This window comes from Hydra vulgaris, chromosome 06, assembly GCF_038396675.1.
Source record: "Hydra vulgaris chromosome 06, alternate assembly HydraT2T_AEP".
Taxonomy (NCBI): Eukaryota; Metazoa; Cnidaria; class Hydrozoa; order Anthoathecata; family Hydridae; genus Hydra; species Hydra vulgaris.
In genome coordinates this window covers 52,960,029-52,985,000 of record NC_088925.1, presented here as the reverse complement: position 1 = coordinate 52,985,000, position 24,972 = coordinate 52,960,029, and the positions used below count along the sequence as shown (strand labels likewise).

At 25.1% G+C, this 24,972-nt stretch overlaps 1 protein-coding gene across 1 annotated transcript in view; it reads right to left on the bottom strand.

Annotated features, from left to right (window-relative positions):
* Positions 1–24,577, bottom strand: part of LOC100205145 (bifunctional glutamate/proline--tRNA ligase) — a 39,383-nt gene extending 14,806 nt beyond the window's left edge. Inside the window, exons 1-11 of the mRNA XM_065800455.1 lie at positions 24,226–24,577; positions 22,275–22,359; positions 13,123–13,222; positions 12,369–12,525; positions 7,707–7,858; positions 5,384–5,487; positions 5,140–5,266; positions 2,305–2,497; positions 611–782; positions 339–463; positions 9–202 (exon numbers count right to left, since the gene is read on the bottom strand). Of these exons, the coding sequence (XP_065656527.1) occupies positions 9–202; positions 339–463; positions 611–782; positions 2,305–2,497; positions 5,140–5,266; positions 5,384–5,487; positions 7,707–7,858; positions 12,369–12,525; positions 13,123–13,222; positions 22,275–22,359; positions 24,226–24,391 (1,575 nt within the window). The 5' untranslated portion in view covers positions 24,392–24,577. The remainder of the gene's footprint in view (positions 1–8; positions 203–338; positions 464–610; positions 783–2,304; positions 2,498–5,139; positions 5,267–5,383; positions 5,488–7,706; positions 7,859–12,368; positions 12,526–13,122; positions 13,223–22,274; positions 22,360–24,225) is intronic.
* Positions 24,578–24,972: the final 395 nt, after the last annotated feature.

The window sequence follows — 24,972 nt, the reverse complement described above, 5'->3', positions numbered from 1 at the left end:
TTATTTACTTGAGCAACAATGAATTCTTTTAACCCCTGAACAGACATCCCTCTTCTTAAAATTCCTCTTACAGTAGGAAAGCGTGGATCATCCCATCCATCTACAAATCCTTCATCTACCAAGTAGGTAAGTTTTCGCTTGGAGAGAACTGTGTTAACTAATGCAAGTCTACTGTATGAATATATGTAAGGTTTTCTCAATCCTAAAAATGAACAACAAGAACCAGATACTGTTTAAATTATTAGATTATTGAAAAAAATTTTAAAAAACTTCGCTATCATATGTTAAGATAATAAACATTGTTTTTTTTTTGTGACTTTTTTTATAAAAAAACTAACCTAGTTTATCAATGAACCAATAATATTGAGAATCTCTGTCCAAATATTCCGAAGTTCTTAATGCATGTGTTACACCTTCAAGACTATCAACAATTGGACATGCAAAATCATATGTAGGGTAAACACTAAATTAAAAATTAGTTTTAATGCATTTCTTATTGATTAATTTTATAAAACATAACAATATTATATAATAATAATAATAATGTATAAAAGATATATATATATATATATATATTTGTTGAAAAAAAAAATCATAACGATCAACATACACATATTTATTTCCGTGTACTAAATGTTCTTCTGTTCTGCATCTGTACATTACAGGATCACGCAAGCAGCCATTGTCAGATTTGTAGTCAATTTTAGCACGAAGGCAATAAGTCAAACCTTTCGTAGAACCAGCTATCATTTCTTTAAATAACTCAAGATTTTCATCAACAGCTAAACAAGAATTTTGACATCTCTTAGCATTTTTATTTTCATCTTTTTCTTAAAACCAATCTTAAAATAAATATGCTAAACCTTCATGTCATAAAAAATCTCAACATCAAGTCAATATTAAAACTTAAATTCCTTGATGAAGAAAATAGAAAACTGAAAATAAATTAATAAAGACAGGGAAAAATATAAATAAACAAAGTAATAAAAAAATGAACTTCAATTATTAAAAAAATTATGTTGACAATAATCTTATTAAAGATTGCCACAACAATCGAGCTTTTTAATGTGAGAGGTCTGAACATAGCTATTACTTCTTTAAAAAAACTCAAATGAACAAAATCTTAAATGGCTTAAAAGATTTGTGTATTGATAGTTTTAATCCACTTAAAAATACTTTTATAAATTTATAACTTTAAATTTAAAAAATAAAACTTTATAATTGTATACTTTTATAAAAACAAAACTTCTTTTTTTTTTTGCTCATAAATATAAAATTGCTCATAAATAACATAACTTTTTTGATCTTTTAACTTATCTTAAAATTTGAGTACTTAAAAGTTGAGTTATTTAGTCTTAGTTGATTTGTTGTTAGTTGATGGCAATTTCTCAAGTAATAAATTTACAATAAAAATATTCAGGTCCGATTTGCTGAACTAGTTGATAAAATAAACACAAAGTAATAATATTATGTACCAGAAATTATTATGAAATGTGAATGAAAAGCTTATAGATTATGATGCAGAAGTGGAAGTTAAGCATACATTATTTTGCCTCAAAAAAAAAATTAAAAAATATAAAAAGTAAAGAAATAATGGCAAAAAAAAAAAAAACTCAACTTTTTTTCTAAAAATAAAAAACAACAAATCCACTGCTCAGGTGGCTCTGTAGGCTTCAAAAAAACTTATAAAGTCAAACCTACTGTTTTGACAACCTCATCACACATAAAACTACAAAAGTGCTACGAAAAAAATCACAAATCCTATCGAATAGTTTATGCTGACAGTGACAAAAAGCAGCTGAAATAACCAATAACATTTAATAATCGTATACCAAATTATACCAAGATACATAACATAGATATATAATGTGAAAGCACAAAATTGTTAAAAAGCACAAGAACTAAGTTAAAAATTTTCTTTCACACTTATTTTTAAACTTAAAACTAATTTTTTTAAATTATCATTTTGTAAAACTGACAAAAAATTAGACATTTAGGGTTCAAAAAGTTTCTGCAGTATTTTGTCTAAAACATTCCTCTTTAAATTTGTGTTTGACAAGTACAATGGGGAATACTATATACAGGCCTTGAAATTGGGCAATTTTTTTGCCAACCTTAAACTATTAAAGGTCGGCTTTAGGTCAACAAATAAATTGACACGAAAGTTTTACCATAAAATAAAGAAACAAGGTCTACAATTTTTTGCTGACCTTAAACAATTTTAGGTTGGCAGTTAGGTTGGCATTGCTGAATGCCACTAATTCTGAGGGCTGTATATATATTAAAAAAATTAATCAAGCTTACACAAATTCCTATTTGGGGATGGGAGCCTTTCTTCTCGCAGTCTTTTCACTTCTTCAGCAACAGTATTGTCACAGTATGCATCTCCTTGTTTAATCATTTGATCAGCATATTTTAACATAACATCAAAATGATCAGATGTTCTTGAATAATGATCTGGTGTTAGTTGCAACAACTTGATGTCTTCTAGAATAATCTGAAAGAAAATTAACAACAGCAAAAATATAAATATTGCAGTTTTCATTTAAATAAATTTGAAAAAAAAATAATCCACAAAATAAATGAAGCTTCACTAAGTTAGTTAATGAAATAATGGAACATTAGGACTGTGAACACTCAACAGAACTTAATTAATACGCGATAAAATTACTTTATAAGAGATAAAATTAATTTCTTTTTAACAATGAACAAAATAAATTTTTGCAAAAAGGAATTTGATAAATAAAAATCTTTTAAACTAGAAAAACGTGATGATTTTTGTATTATTTGTATTATTAAAAAAGATCAATCAAAGAAGCATGCACATAAAAATTATAAAATGTATATAAAAATAAGAAACACTAAGTATATAAAATCTTGTTAAAAAACCTGAGAATGGGTTTTAAAAATAAGATACTTAAGTTCATAAAAGAAAATGATTGGTGACTAATGAAGCATTTATTAAGAAATATTTAAAGATTTCACTTTATAATGGCTTTAAAATAATTTAACAAAACAAGAGAGCCGTAATAATTTGTTTTTAATCTAAATCTTAACAGTCTTCAAAATCCAGGTCGCCATTTGGTGATATCAACACAAAAATCAACTTATCTTTCCTTTACTATGGCATACAACCCCAGAACTGAATCTCATGTCACCATGCAAAAATAAATATATATTAAAAAAAATTATACTTTCTAAAATATATACTACTTCATAATTTAGTGATTTTATAATTAAAAACTTTAAGTTGTCTCAATAATGTTCAGTTATCCCATATCATTTAATAAAATATGTTTCACAAAATAATCTTTGCAGAGCAAAGCAAAACTGTGATTGCAGTCAGTACAGCAATTCTGTGCAGACCTAAAATCCTTTGGATTTCACTGGCTGCTTAATAAATAATTATAAGTACCTTCTAAATTACTTTTAACAAATAAAAGTTAAAATTAAGACAATTTCAGGTTCAATACTCAACAGACAAATACAACAAGTAAAACAATCGATTATCAAGTATTAACAATAAATTCATTAATAAATCATTAATAACTTTTGAAATAAATAAAAGTTTTATTTAATATTCCATGATAATTTTTTTTAATAACATTTCAAAAATCTCTTTAAAAGCGTTTAAGTGTAAAAAAAAATTATTAGAAAGTTTACGTAGTATAACAACAACAAAAATAACTTCGTAATGTTTTCGACTATTAAATTTATGGATTCATCATAAAGTTTATTTAAAAAATCGTTTTCGTTGTTGCCTATAAAATTAATTGTTCAAATTGTTTTAAAAACATTTATACTAATCGTAAAAAATATACTTTTTAACAATATATCTTTCAATAATTTAAATGTTTTTTATCGCATGCAATCTTTAAGAGCAATTTCTCGCATCATTACCTTTATATTAGTTTATTTAGCGCATTTTTTTAATGTTTTCAAAAATCTAAAAAGCCGCAGTTAAGTTGTCGCAAAAAAATAAATAAATACATGGTCAGGAACAGAGTGTGATCGCATGCCTTTCCTATCCATGACTGTCGAAAGTCATTCTTCATTAGCATGCTTCCTTTTTAAATGACTCAACAATCTTGTCATTACTACTGTATTAACACACTAATAAACATACGACAAGAACTTTTTTAATCCAATAATTGTTCCATTAGTGAGACTGTTGATTCTCTAGGGCACTTGTAGGAAACAGTTATTTGATTGGTAGATTAATTTTATAGTATCAAGCATTTACATGATGCAATATTAAACAAGGAATCCAAGCTCTTTTGGAAATCAACGTAACGTTTAGAACTGGATTTTGTGCAACACAATTCTGCTCCAGTAGTAATTAAGGCATCAACATATTTCACTACAGATTGAATCTGCAAAGTTAGAATTGTTGTCCCACAACATTTTGAGCAACAATTTTGTATTTGTCTTTGTTACAAACATTTCGCCTTTTTTTTAGTTGTAAAAATCTCCTTGCAGCTTGTTCCAATGGTTAGTTGGAAGAACATTTTGAGGCAGATCACATTGTTCACCAAATATCTTGTCAGCTGTTCACCAAATATGTCTTGTCAGCTGTCGTGTAGCCATGTTATCAAATAATCAGATCAATTCATTAAGTAACTAAAAGCTAACATACAAATTGGATTAATTAAATTTAGACAGAGTTAAGACTATGCAGCTAAGTAATATTGGTTATGCAAAACAGCATTGGCATGCAAACTTTTAATCCTAAAAACGGAGCACTTCCGGTAAAGCATTTTTTTTTTTTACAATTGCTCCCTATTTTATACATGAATTGGCAAATAAGTATAGAGTATTGTGATGAAGTTTACCTTTTTATTCTTAATCCAACCTATTGGATATTATCATGTAAAGAGAGAGCAGTTTCAGAAGGTAAAAGAAAGCAAAAGGAGGTAAAAGAAAGAAGGAAAACTTGAAGAAAGTGCATTTCAAATAATATAAAAAAAATTTTAGTTAAAGAAGATGCTGTAAAGAAACCTCCAACTTGTGCAAGCCCAAAAACAAGAACGCTAAATAAATGATAATAATAAATAAAGGCATTCATTAGACTGGTTTCCTATATATAATATACATTACCCTATTTTAATATATATTTTAAGTAATAGATTATACACTTACCTCTTCAAAATGAGCATTTTCCTTTGCTGGATTTGTATCATCAAATCTCATTATAAGTTTTCCATCATAAAGCTCTTTATAATACTGATTCATCAGCGCAGCTTTAGCATGCCCTATATGTAAATACCTAAAAAAAAACTTTTATTGAATAAACATTAATATAATAAATTTTTTTAACAGAATTAAATATCAAATAACTACATTACATAAACACAAAAAATATTTCATGTAAAATAATACTAACCCACTGGCTTCAGGAGGAAAACGAACTACAACTTTTCCTTTTTCTGCTCCAGGTAAATCAAAAAACTTTCCCCCTTCTTCCATTGTAGTCTTTAAACCTGTTGTCTTAAAAAATTAAACATAATTGAACTACTATGAACAACAATTCAAAATTATATACATGTTTTGGGTTCACATTAACTCAATAATCCCCCCCCCCCCCCCAATGATGAAAAGGAAAAGAAAAAAGTAGCGAATAAATAGGATTATTCTAATTAACAAATAAGAATTGATGAAAAATTATCGTCATAAAATTTTAAACTTGATATTTTTGCAAAACATACATTTTATTTATAAACCAAACAAGATCAAACCAAAAAAAGAAAAAACAGTTACACTAAATTTGTTACATTCAACGGTCATTCTAATTTTCTGCTTCTTGATCTTGCGTACTATTAAAAATTTAGTTAACATTAATTTTTTATTTCAAAGAGTTTATAAGTTATTTAATTTTGAACTAAATTATTTTGCTATAAAATGATAAGAAAAAAAAATTGGATTAAAAAGTCGAATTATATTTCCATAAGTCTAAGTATATGCTTAATAGCCATTATTTGAGAAACATAGGCAAAATAGACAAATTCTGAAAAAGATATCTTGAAATTATCTTTATTTTCAAATACTTTGTAGAAAACAATGAAATTTCCAAATAAAGTATCAATTGATTATCCAAACAAAGAACTAGACCATTGGAGCAAACAATCTATTCCTTTTAATTTTAGTCAGATCTGGGAAAAACAGTTACAAGGTATCCAGCTGTAACAAAAAATCTTCTGAAAATCTTATTAAAGCTATTGTTACAAACAACTCTCATTTTTTAAAAAAATCTTACTGAATGAATATATTCATTTTAAAATTTTTTATTTTATTTTATTGTATTTAGATATTGAATTTATATAAAAGTGAAAAGTTAGTTTGCAAAAGTAAAATATGAAACTGATTCAATATCAATAACTCAAATCAAGTAAAATATCAAACTGATTCAATATCAAAAACTCAAATCAAGTAAAATATCAAACTGATTCACAATCAAACACTCAATTTAAGTAAAATATCAAACTGATTCAATATCAAACACTCAAATCAAGTAAAATATCAAACTGATTCAATATCAAACACTCAATTCAAGTAAAATATCACACATTTATTATAAATTTGTTATGTAAAACATTGCTTAAACCCATAACAAAAAAATCAAAACTTTCTTTAATTTTTTTATTAAAATGATCAGAGCCAATCCTACTCCAACGCAAAAATGTTAAAAAGTTTATTAAAAAAACCAGAGTTTTTTTTTTAACGGTACAAATACATGTTGCCAGGAATACGAACTTTAAGGTTAGGCTTGTTCCGAGACTCCAATCACTGTAATTTTCTAAAAAACATTATTATGACTCCAGCATTGATATTACAAAATTTTAAGTTTGAATCATTTATGTCAGGTCAGGTTATCCTGTTACTGATAACATGTAACCCAGTACAATCTGCTTCATGTCCTGCCGCCTTGTAGGATACGCCTTTTTAGGCAAAGGCTAAGAGATGCCAACTCCAACATGAAACACCCCCTGCCTTAGGGCTCTTGGTTGAGTAAAGGCTAGAGATGGTGTCTCGATAAAAACGCTTATCTTGGGCAGATGCTCAATGCATCCGGCTACTGTCTTGTAGAAGGCCTTCTAGGCAAAGACTTAACAGATTCTATCTGTTGACCAGCCTCGCACCCCTTCTTCATCTATTAGGCTGGCGCAGATATATTTTTAATACATTGTTTCCGGTTTAGGATGTTGAATGCTGTATCCTCTTGACTCAATAAATGGGTTTTGCTTGTGTCTCTGTTTTTATGACTAGGCATCTCATTCTATCATCTCCTAATGAGGGTACAGCTCTGAAACTCAGTTTTATGGTTTTATATATATATATATATATATAAAAATATATATATATATATATAAAAATATATATATATATATATAAATATATATATATATATAAAAAAAAATATATATATATATATATATATAAATATATATATATATATATAAATATATATATATATATATATATATATATATATACATGTATATATATATATATATATATATATATATATATATATATATATATATATATATATATATATATATATATATATATATATATATATATATATGTATATATATATATATATAGTGTGTGTGTATATGTTTGTAAAAAAAAAGAATCAAAAAATCCTTTTTTTACAAAATAATTAGAAAAACAATTATAATTAAATTATTAAAACTATTACTCACTTTTTTTATATCTTTTACATTTTCAGTGCAAGTAGGATTTTTAGTTTTATTATCCATTACAAATTTGAATATTTTCTGATTTGAACAATATTCAAACCAACGTAACACATGAAGGTAACGTTTTTTGAATATTGATTCCCAAGTAGAATTACCTAAAAAAAAATTTTATACAAGTTCGGTACTTACTTTACTTTCTCTACTTTTAACAACTATGATTTATTCCAATATCTTATATACTTATTGATTAAATCAATATCCTTATTGATTTATTCCAATATCTATATTATTGCAGTTGTGGACAGGAAATTTTTAATTAAGTGTTTTTGTACTACTAGGGCAGTATAAAAAATTAAATTAAAAAGTTTACAAAACAAAAATATTAAAAAAAAAAGTGTATTGAAACTCATCGTTATTGTCGTTGTTTATAACATTTACATTCATCATAAAAATAAAATTTTTAACAATATATCTTTTGATAATTTAAATAAATATTTTTTTATTGTATACAATCATTAAAAACAACTTCTTGCTTTATTACTTTATTTCAGCGCACTTTTGAAACATTTTCAAAAATATAAAAACCGGTGGTCAAGTTGTCACAAAAACAAATTATATATATAAAAAAAAGCATGGTTAGGAATAGCATGCGACCACACGCCTTTCCTGTCAATGACTGTTATTGTGCTTTTTTTAACATAATTTTTATAAAGATTTTCACTAAAACATGTGTTATATAATAAAGAGAAAAGTAACTATATTGATAATACTAACTGGGTTGTTATTGGGGTTGAAAACACAATAAATCTAATGAGCTTTAAAACACACATAAAATTTATTTAGCAATAAAAAATATATTATAAAATTATATAAACAGAAGTACAAATGTTTGTAAATATAAAAAAGGAATAAAAAAAAAAATAAGTATTTTAAATGAAATATAAAATTTTTTCTTTAAAACATTTTTTAAAAATGTTTTATAGAACATATTTTCTTTTTTATGATTAAATTACTGGTAACTTTTTTAAACCTACTTTTAATGTTTTTGAAAAACAATAAAATGGTGAGAAATTTATTATTTTCTTAAATTAATAAATTACTAATAAATGCTTATTGTTTTCTTAAGACATTTTTTAAGGCAGTATACAACAAATCAAAGTATTAAACTCATTCATTCAAAGTTGAACTTTTGTTTGTTTTCTCTCATTTTACAGTAATTATAAATACAAAAAGATGTTTGAAACATTATCTTTTGATACAACTGCAGTTTTTGCTCAATAAATACAAACTGTCTGCCATTTAAGATTTAAAAAAAGTCAAAGCATAAACCTTTTTATAATTTGTAAATTTATCAAATACAAAAATATATTTTATTACTGTTAAATTTATATATGTAAATACAATTTAAAAAACTTATTTAAATGGATTTCATGTATCTAAAAATTCTAGTCATATATTGCTGGTGTAAACTGACTTTAAGGAGTGCTGGTCTGACTTAATGAAGTGCCAATCTGACTTTATAGTGTGTCAGTCTGACTTAAAGGAGTGCTGGTCTAAGCACAGGCTATTCAAACCTAGGCTTAAAGTAGTAAAAGATTTTTTTTAAATGCTAGTATGGTGTCACAATCATACTTTGCTTCACCATTTTTGCCTTTATAAATAACAGTAAGTCTTTTTTTCTTTCTCAAAACATGAATGTTTTTAAAAATAATTCAAAAAATAAAACTTGTTGAAAACCTGTTTCAACAAGTTTTATTTTTTGATGCAACTTTTTTATTTTCATAATGAAAATTGATAGAACACATTAAAAATGTTGATTATTTACTTATTTTATAACTGATTAATTATTAATTTAACTATTATTAATTGCCTTATTGTTAAAAATTCCTTTAAACATGTATAATACAACAACAAAAAAATAGTACAGCAAAAATATATTTTGTAATATTTCCAAATATTACAAAACAAAAATAAAATTTACAAGAATTTTTTAATTTTTTTAAATTAAATTAAATCAATTTAGTTAATTTAAACTAAAAAATATGCTTCTTGTGAAGTTATTTGTTAAATTTATGTTGAAGTCACCTGCTAAATAAATATGTTTCTGTGAAAAACATGTTAGATTTTTGCTTAAAATGCATTGCAAGATAAATTGTATTGTAATCATATTAGTAACTGATTGTTAACCTTCACAACTAAAAGGTTCTGTTGTGCATTAGAAGAAAGTGGTGGGGGCAATGGCTGTTTTTCTTGACATATCAAGAGCTATTTTTCTTGGTATGCTTTTTTTTTCTTGGTATATTTTTCTCTTTTATTTTTTTTTTTGTGGTAATTTCATTCATAAGCTCTCACCATACAGCAGAGACAATTTTTGAAAATTACTGAATCAATCCTTTTTAACTAGAATATTAAAGTCATTTCAATCCCTGAAACTTCTGGGGTACAACAAAGTTCTATCAGTGGTTCTGTGTTTTTTTCTTCAAAATTTGTATTTAAGATTTGTACTTTTTTTATTAATTTTTTGAAAAAAGTATCCAAAAATAAAAAATATTCTTGGACAAAATAAAAAACTTTTCATAATTTATCAACATATTTGTAAATATTTCTAAAATTGAATTCAATTTTTTTAAACTGAAGTTAAAAATATAATTTTAATATTAAATAAAATTTGAATATTTTTTAACTATTAAAAATTTAAAGAAATTTTTGTTAACGCAGAAATAAAATCATTTTTTAAAAAATATTTCAAATGAAAATTAGAAAGAGAAAAAGTGTTGATAAGCACAATTTTTTTTTTTCATATTTAAACACCAGATGGCATTAGGATTCCAAAAAACAATACTAACACCAGATGGCATTAGGAAAAAAATCTTTCAAAATCCGTGTTGTTTCTTTGGCTGTATGCGGTGTGGCACCATCCTGATAAAACCACATATTGTCCAGATTTTGTTCTTCCATTTGTGGCATTAAAAAGTCTCGGATCATTTGTCGATAATTATCACCAGTAACAGTTGTTGTTTGTCCATTTTCGTCTTCAAAAAATAAGGTCCAATGACATTTTTAGCATGAATAGCGCACCAAACTGTTTTTTTTTTTGTGGATGCAATGATGTTTCATGAATGATTTGTGGGCTTCCGCTTCTCCAGAATTGAGAATTTTGTTTACTGACATGGCCACTGAGATGAAAATGTGCTTTGTCACTCATCATTTTTTCACTAAAATCATCAATTTTTGTCACAAGATTCAAAATGACATTACTGTACTTCAAGGGCTGATTATGGTCTCTGGGCAATAGCTTTTGCACTAACTGGATTTAAGGGAAAAGGTGTAAATCTTTTTTCAAAATTCTTCGAAGAGAGCGCTGAGAAATGTTTAATTGTTAGCACGTCTTCTTGTTGACGTTTTTAGTGACAACACTTTCACGAACACAAGCGATATTTTCTTCAGAGTGGACAGTTCTTGGTCTTCCTGAATGGTGAGAGTCTAAAGTTGTTCCATACTGTTCAAATCGATTTGATAAAGCATGAAGTGTTTTCTTATCAGGTGCTGATTGATTATGATGTCTTTTTCGATAATCTCGTTGAGTTAACACAACTGACTTATTTTTTTGAATAAAAATAGTCACAATTTCTGCACGTTGTTGTGGATTGAATCGATTCATAATTAATTTTGTGCTATTCTACTTTACAACTGTAAGTAAAAATAATGACAGTTAATATCAAAATAAAAAAATACAGCTCCTTCAAATAGGGAGTTAATTTTGCCTCACCCTGTATTTAAGAAACCAAAAAAGTACCTTGTTGCTTTGAAAATATATTGACACTAAGAACATGAAAATACATTTCTATGGAGTACTTGTGCTTTACCTTAATTAAATATAGCTTTATGACATGTTCATTATTACTTTTTACATATAATTATGCATAAAAATTGTCTCTAAAACAAGGTAGATAAAAAGTGTAAACAACATTTTAGATTTCAAGTCATAAACTTAAATTAACTTTTTAAGGTCAGAAAAATAGAACAAAAATATATATGCAATCATGAGAAAATAGTAATTTAACATTAAAACCATTATTCTTACTATTTTTGAGCTCATCGATAATGTTTTTAACTTGGGATTGTGTCAATCAGCGACCTCAGGAAGTCAAAATGTGACTGGTTTCCAAAGTGAAAATAAAAGCAAAGTTTATAATAAAACCATGTGAAGTTGTTGTTTTTTGGGACTGCTCTGGACCATTGATTTGAAATCAAAAGTCAGAAATTTAATGCAAACTTTAGTTTTTGAGTTTTAGAGTTAAATGTATAGGTATGTTTAAAAATGTACTTCGGAACTAGCGTGAACGCCAAAAAGCATACTTCGGAGCAGAAAGGTTAAATACATACAAAATACATTTTTACAAAAAAGCTCTTCTTTATTTAATAAACCTAACAAAGTTAAGAGAAATTTTTTTTCTTGTATATGAATTAGATTTTATTTCAAAAATAACAATGATGTTATAATTTAATAACGCTTAATAATGTAATTTTTCAATCAAGTTTTAATTGCTTAGTTTTTAGGAAAAATCTAAATAATTGATTTCTATGTAACTTTCAATCCAATTTTTTAAAACAATCAAATCTGCACCATTTAAAAAGAAAATATTAAAAAAAATATAAACATACCTTTCAATGAAGCCCAAACAGCAAAGTCTGCTAGAGTAAATGAATGTCCAACAAGATGAGTAGCTGGTTCTAAACATTTGTTTAGCTCATTGAGAGGATCGTTAATATCTTCTGGACTTCTTAAGTAAAGATGACTAAAATCAATCCAGCTATCAACCTTTTTTTATAAAAAAAATTAATGTAAAACATGAATTATATAATAAACACAGTTATATTTTATGAACTATTACAGCCATTATTACATTTTATTACAATTAATACAACTATTATCACATGGTCTTTGAATGTAGATGGTCCTTCTATGTAGCATAGAGCATATAGATCAATGCAGCGTTTTAGCATAATTGGGTATAATAATTTAATGTTTAATTTTTGAAGAGTATTATACAAAATATGAAACATTATTTTCCCTTAATTTACTTTGCAAAGGTTAGCTATGTCTTTTGTAAAAATGCCAAATTTAACTTAATATTACAAATTATAAATATTTTAATTAGCGAACAACAACTCTTATTTAACTAAAGTTACAAACCAAAAATAGGTCAGATAATAAGCCCAATAAAAACAAAATTTAAAACTTTTATCTTTAGATATCATAAAAATAAATTTGTTTGAAAAAAATCTTTTTATTATAATTTCTTTTCACTAGTTAATAAAACCCATTTCCCAACAAAATAAAATTTAAATAAAAAATCATATGATTAAAAAAAACTATAACATAAAATTCCTTTAGTAACAAATAAACAAAAATTACTTGAGATTTTTCCAGAACAGATGATCCATACAAATTCTCATTAGGATATAAGCGAGCTAAATATTTTGCAACTGATGTATCGCCCTCAATATTTGAATTGCTGAAAATTAACAATGTGTATATGTATATATGTACATATGTGTGTGTGTGCGTGTGTGTGTGTGTGTGTGTGTGTGTGTGTGTGTGTGTGTGTGTGTGTGTGTTTATATATATGTATGTGTATATATATATATATATATATATATATATATATATAAATATATATATATATATATATATATATATATATATATATATATATATATATATATATATATATATATATATATATATATATATATATAGGGCTCAATTTAACGGCCGGACATCGGACATTGTCCAGCTAAAACCTCAGATTGTCTGATCAATTTACAAAGAAATCAACATTTTGACTGACTGGAATTAAATTCTTCAAAATAAAGCTTGGACAGGAATGGCGTGCGATCAAACACTCTTGCTGACAAATTAATCATAAAAAATACATACCTACTAAAAAAAAATTTAAATACAAAATTTAATTTACACATAGTGCGCTTATTTTAAACGATCATTGTAATTAATTTTTGATTTTATTTAAAGTCTTCGTGTAAAACAAAAACTTTAAAATAGATCAATTAATAATAGTTATTTGTAACGTAACAATTTTTTTTAATTGAATTTTAATTGTTAAAACATCGAAACAGCTATTGTAAAATTGTAAAGAAAAAAATAAGCATTGTCAGTTACAGCATGAAAATTTAAGCCTAAAAAAATACAATATTAAATTGAAACTACTTTATTAGATAACAAAAATGGAATGAAATATTTTGAATAATAACTTCATTATACTAACTATAAATAATCTGCATAACATAACAAAATTTGGATTGCATAACTCAGTTCCATAAAACCGTAAAAATTATATTTTAGAAATTTGATCAGACATTGTCCGACCCAAACAAGTTTTGACCAGACATTTTGTCCGGCACCTTTTAAAAAATTAAATTGAGCCCTATATATATATATATATATATATATATATATATATATATATATATATATATATATATATATATATATATATATATATATATATATATATATATATATATATATATATATATATATATATATATATATATATATATATATATATATATACACACACACAGGGCATTAGCCAGAAATAAATTTTATACCGCGTTTTTGCCGTATTGGGAATTTTTATTGTTGTTGTTCTAGAAAATGTTGGGAATTTTCTAGAAAAGGTCCTAAAAAACTCAAAAAAACACACACACAAAAAAAATAACATCATTGACATTTGGGAATTTTAAGCCCATTGGGAATTCCGCATTATACGCGGCACCATTGGGCAAGCTAACACCCTGATATATATATATATATATATATATATATATATATATATATATATATATATATATATATATATATATACATATATATATGTATATATATATACAAATATATGTATATATATACGTAAATATATACATATATATACATATATATATATATATATATATATATATATATATATATATACATATATATATATATATATATATATATATATATATATATATATATATATATATATATATATATATATATATATATATATATATGTGTATGTATACACACACAACTGCGTAGTAACCTTTTCTTTACCTAAAACTTCAGGATTAAATATTTATATATGCATATTTTTACAACAGTACCAAGTTGATATTTGTGATATTTCAGAATAATTGCTGTAGCAATTTAGTTTGAATTATGTTAAATCTAAATTTTTTCAAGCAAACTGGTTTGTTTTGTTCAAAAATGTTTTCAATACTATAAAAGTTTTAACTGGTAAGCATGGCTATATTTTTACAACAGAAAATACTAAAACAAAACTGAAATAAACAGGAAAAGATTAAAACCACATCAAATTTAAAAAAAAAAAAAAAAAAAGATTTCTATAGTATATATAAAACATTTATATCCTCTAGCTATTTTAGGTTCTAGAGGCCTTTGAAAACTTTTAATACTGTCATTAATAAAGCATTGTTTTTAACATAAAAGCTTTTGATAAAGTCAGAGTTTTGGAACCAAAATAAAAATATTGGCTCCAGGCTCCCGCTCCATTAAAAATTTTGGCTCTGGCTCCAGTGCAGCTCCAGATAAAACAAATTAAACTAATAAAATAAACTTTTTTTTTTTTTGGTTATTAATTTTTTTTCTAATTAAGCTTTTTTTTTGGCAATTTTTGAAAGTAATATTTTTGTCATGAATTACATAAAGCTAAATTTATCTTTTGAATTGAAGCATGATCATTTGCGCAGAGATTGTCATTCAATGTAAAGCACTTTTGAATTTAAATTACTTTAAATCTCTGCGTGGATGCGAATTATATTTTAAAAGGTCATTAAAGCAAAAAGTTGAAAAGGGAAAAGACGTTAAAGAGAACTTCTTCATTCTTTTTTTTTAACAAAACAACCTGATTTTTATCCTTTAAAATGTTGCACCAAATTAACTTATTAATAATAATTTAAATTATTATTTTATCAACAATTTTATATTATTAATTTTACTACTTTAAGTATATTAAAATATATATTAATTTGTTTTTATTTAAAAAAATCTCTATAAGTTAATCAATGCTAATAAAAACCAGCAACTTTTTTGCTTCAACATTTTTTGTTTTAACGACTTAAACCTTTTAAAGTTATATTTAGTTAGATTTACTGAATGGATAAAATACATCACAGTAAAGTTAGTTATAAACTAATCAAAACAACCAGTTAAGTTACTTCAGTCACTTAAAGTTACTCAAATAATAACTTATCAATTATATTAATTTACTTAATATACTCAAAGACTCACAAATGTTAGCCATACAAATGTTTATATTTATATCTTATATGTTGTTAACACATAATATGAGCTTTTAACTAAAAATTATTTACTAAAATTATTAAGAAATCTATTTGAACGATAGAATTTTAGCCTTTTAAAATTCTCTTATTCAAATAATTTTGCGATTGAAATTTGAAATTGAAAACATTTTAAAACATTTTAAAAGAACACTTTAAAAGAATTTGAACAAAAAAAGGAGAAAGTTTTTTTTTTGTAAATTGTAAATTTCGTAAATGTTTTAAATAGTTAATTATACTTTGTTTCTTGAAAATAGTTTTAAAAGTAGAAACATTCTATTGCAAACATTAAACCAGTAATTGCAAAAGTTAAAATAAAAATCAAATTATAAAAAATTTAAATTTAAATTAATAAACTATTTTACTTCTGTTCAAAAAAAATAATTTAAAAAAAAATAATTTAAGCATATTCTTATACTTAATATAATTTGATTTATTAAACCAAATTTTTTTGTTTCCCTTTTTATTGGAAAACAATTTGAATAAAATTTTTTAATGAAAACATCAATTTAAAAACCATTTGAATGAAAAACTCAATTATACTTAAATTTTTAATAGTACGCTAGATCAAGAAACAATAAATTATCAAAAATGTGGTATCTAATGTTTTTTTGCTTTGATCTTACTTGGTCTATAGATTATAGACTCATATAATCTATAGGCATGTTTTTATTTACTCATATGGTCTTTAGGCATGTTTTTGCGCAAATATGAAGTTTTACAAGCTCTTTATATTTTTAAAACAACTTTGCAGTTTATTTAATTGTTGTATTTTTTTTTTTGTGATTAGATTTTTTGTTTTAATTTGACCCTGTATCCTTTTTGGATATTCCTCAATTCCATCAAAAGCTGATTTCACTTTTAAACTTTGTTTTTCTTACCAGTGGTGACAGCTGTCTATAAAATTTGTATTAAAAGTATTTTTTTTTTTTTTAATTAATTTTGGTCACACTTCTTAATTTTTTTTTTTTTTATCAAGCTCTTTTACAACTTGTCTTCATCAGAATTTGAATTACCTAAAACTAAATGAAGTGCTGTACAAAATTCAGCTAACTTTCTTGACTTACTGTTATATTTTTGGCATCTCTTTTATAAGTTATTTTCTGCTATTGCTTCTAGACTTATTTTTCTCATACATCTGATTATCATCTAACAATATTCTACACCTAGCATCAACATAAACTGTGGCTAGAAATATATTATAAATTTCTTTGTTTCTTTACAACATAAGAGATCTTTGTTAAAAGTTTGGTACTCAGCATAGTTAAGGGGAAATCCGAACAATTTGCATTTCTTAAAAACAAAAATTTACATTTTTAAACTTCAATTTTTTGTGTTTTCTGCTTTTATTTGACTATTATACATTTATTATATATTATATTCAATTGTTATATATTCTTAAAAAGTAGATTTTAAGCTTTTCTTATATAATTTATTATTTTTTATAAATCTTTTTCCAACCTAACTATCAAACAAAACAAAATTACCACTATAATACATAAAACGCAAATGTGTTAAGTATTTACATTCCAAAAATGTCTCTTTTATTCGAAAGTAAAAAATCTCCTTGTTTATAGCATTAAAATATTCAATAAATGGCTAAAAAGCTCATATTTTATCTTTCTGCAAACAGTAAAAACGTTAAAATCAAAGTTTTCACATTAGTTTTCACTCATAGCAATTGATTTCCTTAATCTCTTTATAGTCGCTTGAATAAATTACCAAAAAGAAACGTTTCAGCTTTTATATAACTTTTGCGCCATAGTATTAAGCTAAAACTTGAAACTCGTAGATTATAAAATCATGGAATATTGGTAAACAAAACAATACAATGAGCTTCAAGATTTTTCAAAATAATAAACCAATCAGAACGCACACAAAACAAAGCAACATTTTTTTTGAAAAAAGAAAAGGCCTAAACATGATATTTTTCTTTGTATCTCTCCTTGACTACGTTGAGTAGTGTATGTTACTTTTAAAGCATCACAATTAACTTGCTGCAAAGTGTGAACAACGCAGCATATGACTTCAATCTTAGTATGTTTACACCCTTCTTGGAGAACTAAGGTTCGATTTATTTCCTTCTCATTCGTATTTGTGTCCTGTAAATGCTCCTTATATTCCTCATCATGTATAGTTTCATCCAGAAAATTTGTGTCATCTGGATTTTTATTAAAAAGTGCGCTTGTCTGTATCATATGCAGCAACATAAGTATCATATGCAGCAACATAAACTACATGAAATATTACAAAAAACAATTTTATCAAAATTAATTTATAAAAACTATCACTTTTTTAAATGTATACAAAAACAACTTTACAAGTCTTCCCAGGTAGCCCATGCATTCGCACGCCTTGTTTGTCCACGCTTAAAATAATTTTTATAGACAACTTGACCACGTTTTTATATAGTGACTGTCTTAAGAACTTGAAACAAAATAAAACTATAAGAAATTCAGAGAATAAAATAGCAATACTCGAAGAAAGGAAACAAATACGAAATAGAAAATCTAAATAAAATAAACTTAAAAAAAATTAGGAAAAATTTTGTCAAAAAAATAACATACCTTAATATTTCACGGTTTTTGATTTCTTTTTTTCTTGGGCATTGGTTATTTTTGACTACCAAAAGTCAAGGAATTTTTCGGCATTCAATTTATTTTCGACTTGTCAGTCAGCATATTAAAGAAATTTTATATTATTTAAAAATTTATTTTATTTTTTCATTTTTTTTTAGTTATTTGAATTTCATGCTATATTTCGCTATAATATGCTTTTATATCCGAAGATATTGTTGACTTAGAATAGGAACAGAATTAGTCATAAAGATTAATATAAAGTAGTGTCCATTATTGACCAACATTTTTGCATACCAAAGCACTATTCAAGCACTGAGTTGTAGGTGAATGGATTTGAACATGCATCACACAACAGTCTGGGTTTTAACAATTCATTTGACTCTCTAACCAACTGAGCTATCCAGCTGTTCCATAACAATTTGTTTCATTCGATATCCATAACCATTTTTTCCATACTCTAACCAACTGAGCTATCCAGTCATTTTTAATTTCCAAAACAATAAAAAAAAAAAAACATAAAACTTATACTGGGCCTTGTTTTAAAGTGTCACGCTATAAATACAAACAAGCCTTTTAAGTAAATTCTTTTTTGAGTGTTTTGCTATAAAGGCACTTTAGCGAGCCTTTAAAAGATTTTTGTTATGAATATCTCGTTCATTTATGATTATTTTTTTATGTTTATATTACAAAATATATTTGTCATATTTATAATATAAATAATTTTATTATAATTATAATATAAAATATATTTTTTACACTCATTTAGTTAAAACTATTGTTTAAACTAAACAACTGTTTGCAACATTGTAAACGATTGTTTGGTAAAAACCTTATTTAAAATTGACAATACATGCAAATTAGATCAAAATATCAAGCTCATTCATTCAAAAGAAATAATTTTTTTCATAATAATTTATAAATATTTCAAAAGCTTTTTGATGCAACATTCCTTCCGCATGTATGATTGCGGAACTGTGTTGCAATCAACTGCATCCTTTTAGTGTGTACACTTTAAAAATCTGAATTTGAGAAGCATATTCTTGGCATATTCTGCATTTTAGCGCAGTAACTATTCCATCAACACTCTCTATTTCAAGCCAATTGTAAGAATTATATTTTGCAAGCATAGAATCTTTTCACTTATTAGCTGTTTGTAATTGTAACTTTCATTCATTAACTTTTACTTTATTGTTAGTGGGTACTTCAGATCCTGACTTCTTCTTAAAAGAAATAATTTTCTGTTGCTTTTTTTTCGCATCCATTTTATGATTATTTTTATACTTTTTATATAATTTTACTTCTAAAAATTATTTTCTAAAAATTTTAAACAAAAACAATTTTATTTTGTTAAAGCATTATGATTTTCAAGTCAACATTCTTTCTATCAATCATAAACTCACATTACTTTTTTTCAAAATTTTATACAGATACGTTATTGATTTTAAATGGTGCAATGCAAATTCGATTCATTTAAAAAAATTCAATTTATTTAAAATAGTTCATTAACGGGTAATAAAGTTTTTGTTTATATAAATTTCGCAATACCTTTGTTTCCCTTTTTTAAAAGAAATTTAGTAATACCTTTGATTCTCTTTTTTAAGATACTTTTAACGTTTTGTGAGAGTTTTTTAATATACTTTTAACGTTTGTGTCGATGTTTTACTTTTGTCTTTTTAATGTTTTTGTGATGTTTGTTTTGGAATATTTTTGAATTTTTAATATAAAGTTTGACTTGCCATTCTTGCCGATCAAATTTGAATTGTCCAGAATTGATTTTGGGAGATCAAAATATCATTTTTTCCAAAAGTAGACAATCATTGATTGTTGATTAGTCGCTATTTTGAGGGCTGTAATACAATCATATATTCTAGTCTTAATAAAAAATCTTGGTAACTGGCGACCAATCTTAAATATAATCACAAACTTATGACAGTTTGAGATTTTTAACCCCAACCTAACTCCAACAAAAGTTTTATGCTAATTACAATAATAAATTGTTATATTGATAAATGTTAATAATCTTAGCAAGACTTCTACTCTAGGACTTATCTTCCTGAATTATCTTTTACTATTGATCTCTCATAGAAACATAGATCATGATAAATCTCATGATAAATCCTAAAATATATTTTGATATCATTTGATATATTTCATTTGCATATTCTAAGCAAATGTAAAACTAGTATATGCAAATGTACAATTTTTTTTTAATTTTAATAACTTAAACAGTGGTTGCAGCCTTGTTGAAATTGAATTTGCATACTCATAATAACTTTAATTAACTGTAAGAACAGCAGCAGATAATATAAATACAAAAATGAATCAATTACTATAAAATGAAAAAATTTAATTAAATCAAAAATAAGCCTAGTAAAAAAAAGTTTAAGACTGTTTACAAAGACAAACCTGAAAAGCAGATATTTCTCAAACTGATACAAAATGATCCAGAAAATTTGCATAAGGGGTATACCGGAATGAAAATATTAACCCCCCCCCCCCGAACTGGATTTGCAGGAATTGTCAATAAAATTCTGGCCAGAACAAGAATTAGATTTATAGTATTTTTTACCTTAAATTTTTTAAAGTGAAAGCATGCATGCCAGCATTGTGGTATACAATATATATTTTTAATTTATAATATATATATATAAACTATTTCATTAATTTGATTCTTGTTTCATTTAAATACAATATGTTGTTTTTATTTTTTTTTATAACTTTATATATATTTTGAAAGTTTTAACCTGCAAAATATTTATATTTAAAATTATTTCTTTATTTTCTATTTTTCTATTTAGGTTAAAATTGAAATATTTTCTGTAATAGGCACCCTATATTTTTTAACAATTTAAAATTTAAGTAATTTTTTTTAGAATAATTATTTACTTTATTGGTTAAAATAGTTAACATTCCATTATTGAAATTAGCTGTGATGACTTCAAACTATTCATTCATTATGTTAGTGCAAAATGGAAAAATGCTGACAAAACAACAAAACAGAAACGTGCAGAAAGCGAGTGATGTAATGCTTATACTTCATATAAGTACTTTGTATAAAGATATAAGTATAAGGAAGACGGAGTTTTACTGTTAAATCAACAAGTTTTATTATTACCTAAAAAATTTAATTACAAACATTCTATAAAAAACCATATAAAAGCTTATTATTTTTTCCGTGCCAAACTTTTGAAAGAGTGTGATTTTATACTCTCATTATAAGCCGAGCTAGCATTGTTTATTGCTCCTAGAAGGTTTAATAATACTATTTACTGGTGTGTTTTACAAGTGCGGCACGATCACGCCCGCTTCATCACAAGCCCTGTATGTATGTATATATATATATATATATATATATATATATATATATATATATATATATATATATATATATATATATATATAAACTTTTCCTTAAAAAAATGGAATAACTCATTTTTGGGAGGTGCCTTGAAAAAATACTGCATGGGCAGCATTAAAAACAGGTTTATGCTCATCCTTGTAATGCAAATTACAGAATATAATAAATTTATAAAAAATATAGAATATAAAAATAACAAATAGATAAAAGAGATAATAAACATATTGCTGTCTTAAAAAACTATAAATAATCATATTTTACCTCAGTTTTACAAATGTACTGTTTCCCTCTACAAGTGTTACTTTAATACCATTTTCTTGAAGGTGTGCAACAGTAAGCAGCGAAACTATCAAAATAATCAGAAAAAAATGTTGGTTTAAAAAAATGCAATTAAATAAAAACAATATGCAAGTTATAAGGATAAATAGATGTTATGAAGAAGTATTGAGGTGTCTTGCTAATAAATACTTCATAACATTTATTAAAGATAAAAAAATTTTTTAGAAAATCTAAGATTCTTTAAGATTGCTTTCACAGAGATTATATCAAGCATGCATAATCATAAAACTAGGTTGGAACTTTAGATTTAAAATACTTGAAAAACTATTAATATTAACAAGAAAGGAATATTTTAATTAAAGAAATTGTTTATTTTTGCAAATAACTTTGTGATTGCTAGATACATTTAGAGTCTGAAAGGTATCCCAAACCTCTGAGACATGTTTTGTTCATATTAAAGAGAATGATAAAAAAAATATTTGGACATTTTTTTGATTAAAACAAAAGAATGAATGTGTACTAAAAAAAACTAACTTTTTTATTTTAGTCAAAGCACACCTTCTCTGATTTGTTGTAGGTCAAAAAGACAGCATAATATACGCCACAATCTATAGACTTGATAATTTATTCAAGCACGTTTTATTTCTAAGAGTTTAAGTACGTGATGTCATTAACTTTTTTTGTGAGTAAAAGATCAATTATGTAAACAAATAAAAAATCAATGACCTCACATACTGAAACTCTTAGGAATAAAACTTAAATAAATTATAAAATCAGTAGATTGCAGTGTATAAAACGCTGACTTTTGGCCTACAACAAATTGAAAAAGGTGAGCTTCAACTAAAATAAAAAAGTTTTTCTTGGTATACATTTATTCTTTTGTTTTAATCAAAAAAAAATTTTTTATTATTCTCTTTTATATGAACAAAACATGTCTCGGAGGTTTGGGATCCCTTCAAGCATAATCCAAATTCAAGAGCACGAAGACTTTTTTTGCTGAAAATGAAAGAAGAATCTCTTTATGATTTTTTCCTTACATCTATGATGGTCTTTTACTTTGTGGATGTAAGGGATCAGTTGATACGGCACTTACTTCAAAAGAAATCAAATTGTTTAAGATATAAAATTAAGGGCATGAAAAACAGTAAAATTAAAGAATATTTAGAATGAGAGAATGAGCAAGGCAACTAAGAATTAGTTGCTGCAGATCAGAGTCTAGATTACATTGTAGATGAATTAAAAATCAGCCACTTTTCAATCCATAGATAGCGAGAACAACATCCGGATGAAACTGCCAAAAAATTAAAATAAATATTTAAAGAAACTTTAAATTTTTCTTTTAAAATTGAATTTTCAAGAATAAAAACAGGTTTTTTTAAAAAAGTAGGTGGCGTTTGATGCACTGTAATCTAAACAATGATCTAAATTTATCGAAAACTCTAGTTTGCTATCAGAAAGAAAATCTTCCCATTTCAAAAGCAGCCAGCAGTTAATTTGTTGGCCACCTGTGGTATATATATCAGTGAAAAACCCCATAATGCATATTTTTATATTTAATGTAAAAATATCTTATCTTGTCGAGTTGGTTTGACAAGGTTCTAGTTGATTTTTTTTATATTAGGAGAATAGCAAAAAAATTTTTTTTTTTTTTTTAATGTCTAAATCAAAGTATTTATATAATTATTTTTTGTTTATTTATGTATTTTCATACATCATCTAAAAAAAGAATATATAAACAAATAAAAAATAACAATATAAGAAAAACATTTTAAAAAAACAATAGTAAAAATAAAAATAAACAAAAGTTTAAAGATTTTTTTCTAAATTCTCCTAATATAAAAAATTTCACTTAGTACCTTGTGACGATATGTTGGAGGTACAAAAAGTAATTTTGTTTTACTATGTAATTATATTAGATGTTATATTCACTTACCAGTTGGGTAGTTTTTAACATCCACGTTAACAGTGATGCTCATTTCTCTCGTAAATAAGTAATATCTATTCAAAAGAAGTTTCCTAGAAAAAGTTGAAAACACAGGAAGAAATCTTTTTACTTTTTGAGAAAACGAACGGTAAACTCCTGGAGAAGTCAAGTTCATGAAAGTGTGACAAACTGAGACACTTTTGCCTCCTTATATCAAAATTAACATGTTCGTAAAAAGTTTTTTTTCAAGGTAGGATCGGTCGAGGCGTGCCGAAAGGGCGACTTTAAACTTTTTTTTAGGAAAATCTTTAGGTCCCGCTCTAAGCGGGAGTACCTTTAGTAGACCATAAAACTGTTATATGGAAAATTTGAAAGTTGCAAGTCTTCCTGATCTTATCTTATTTTAACTTAATTTTTTTTACTTATAATTCATTATGAAACATAAACTAGAGTGAGTTATAACTTATAAATATTTCAAACGAGTGTTAGTCTAAAAAATTCTACCGCGTATTTTCATATATAATAAAACGAAAACAATTTATTTTTTGCTTTTTATATTTTTTCAGACTTGTTTGGGTCCTGTAAAAGTGGGCAGTTTTATGCATAAAAGACTTGATTAACTTATGTAAATAAAACATATATGAAAAAACATGGTTTTAAATGTTTCAACTTACAGGGTTATTCATTTTTATATGCGCATCTATTCATTTTTATATGCGTGTTTCTCATTCTTATATGCGCATTTATTCATTCTTA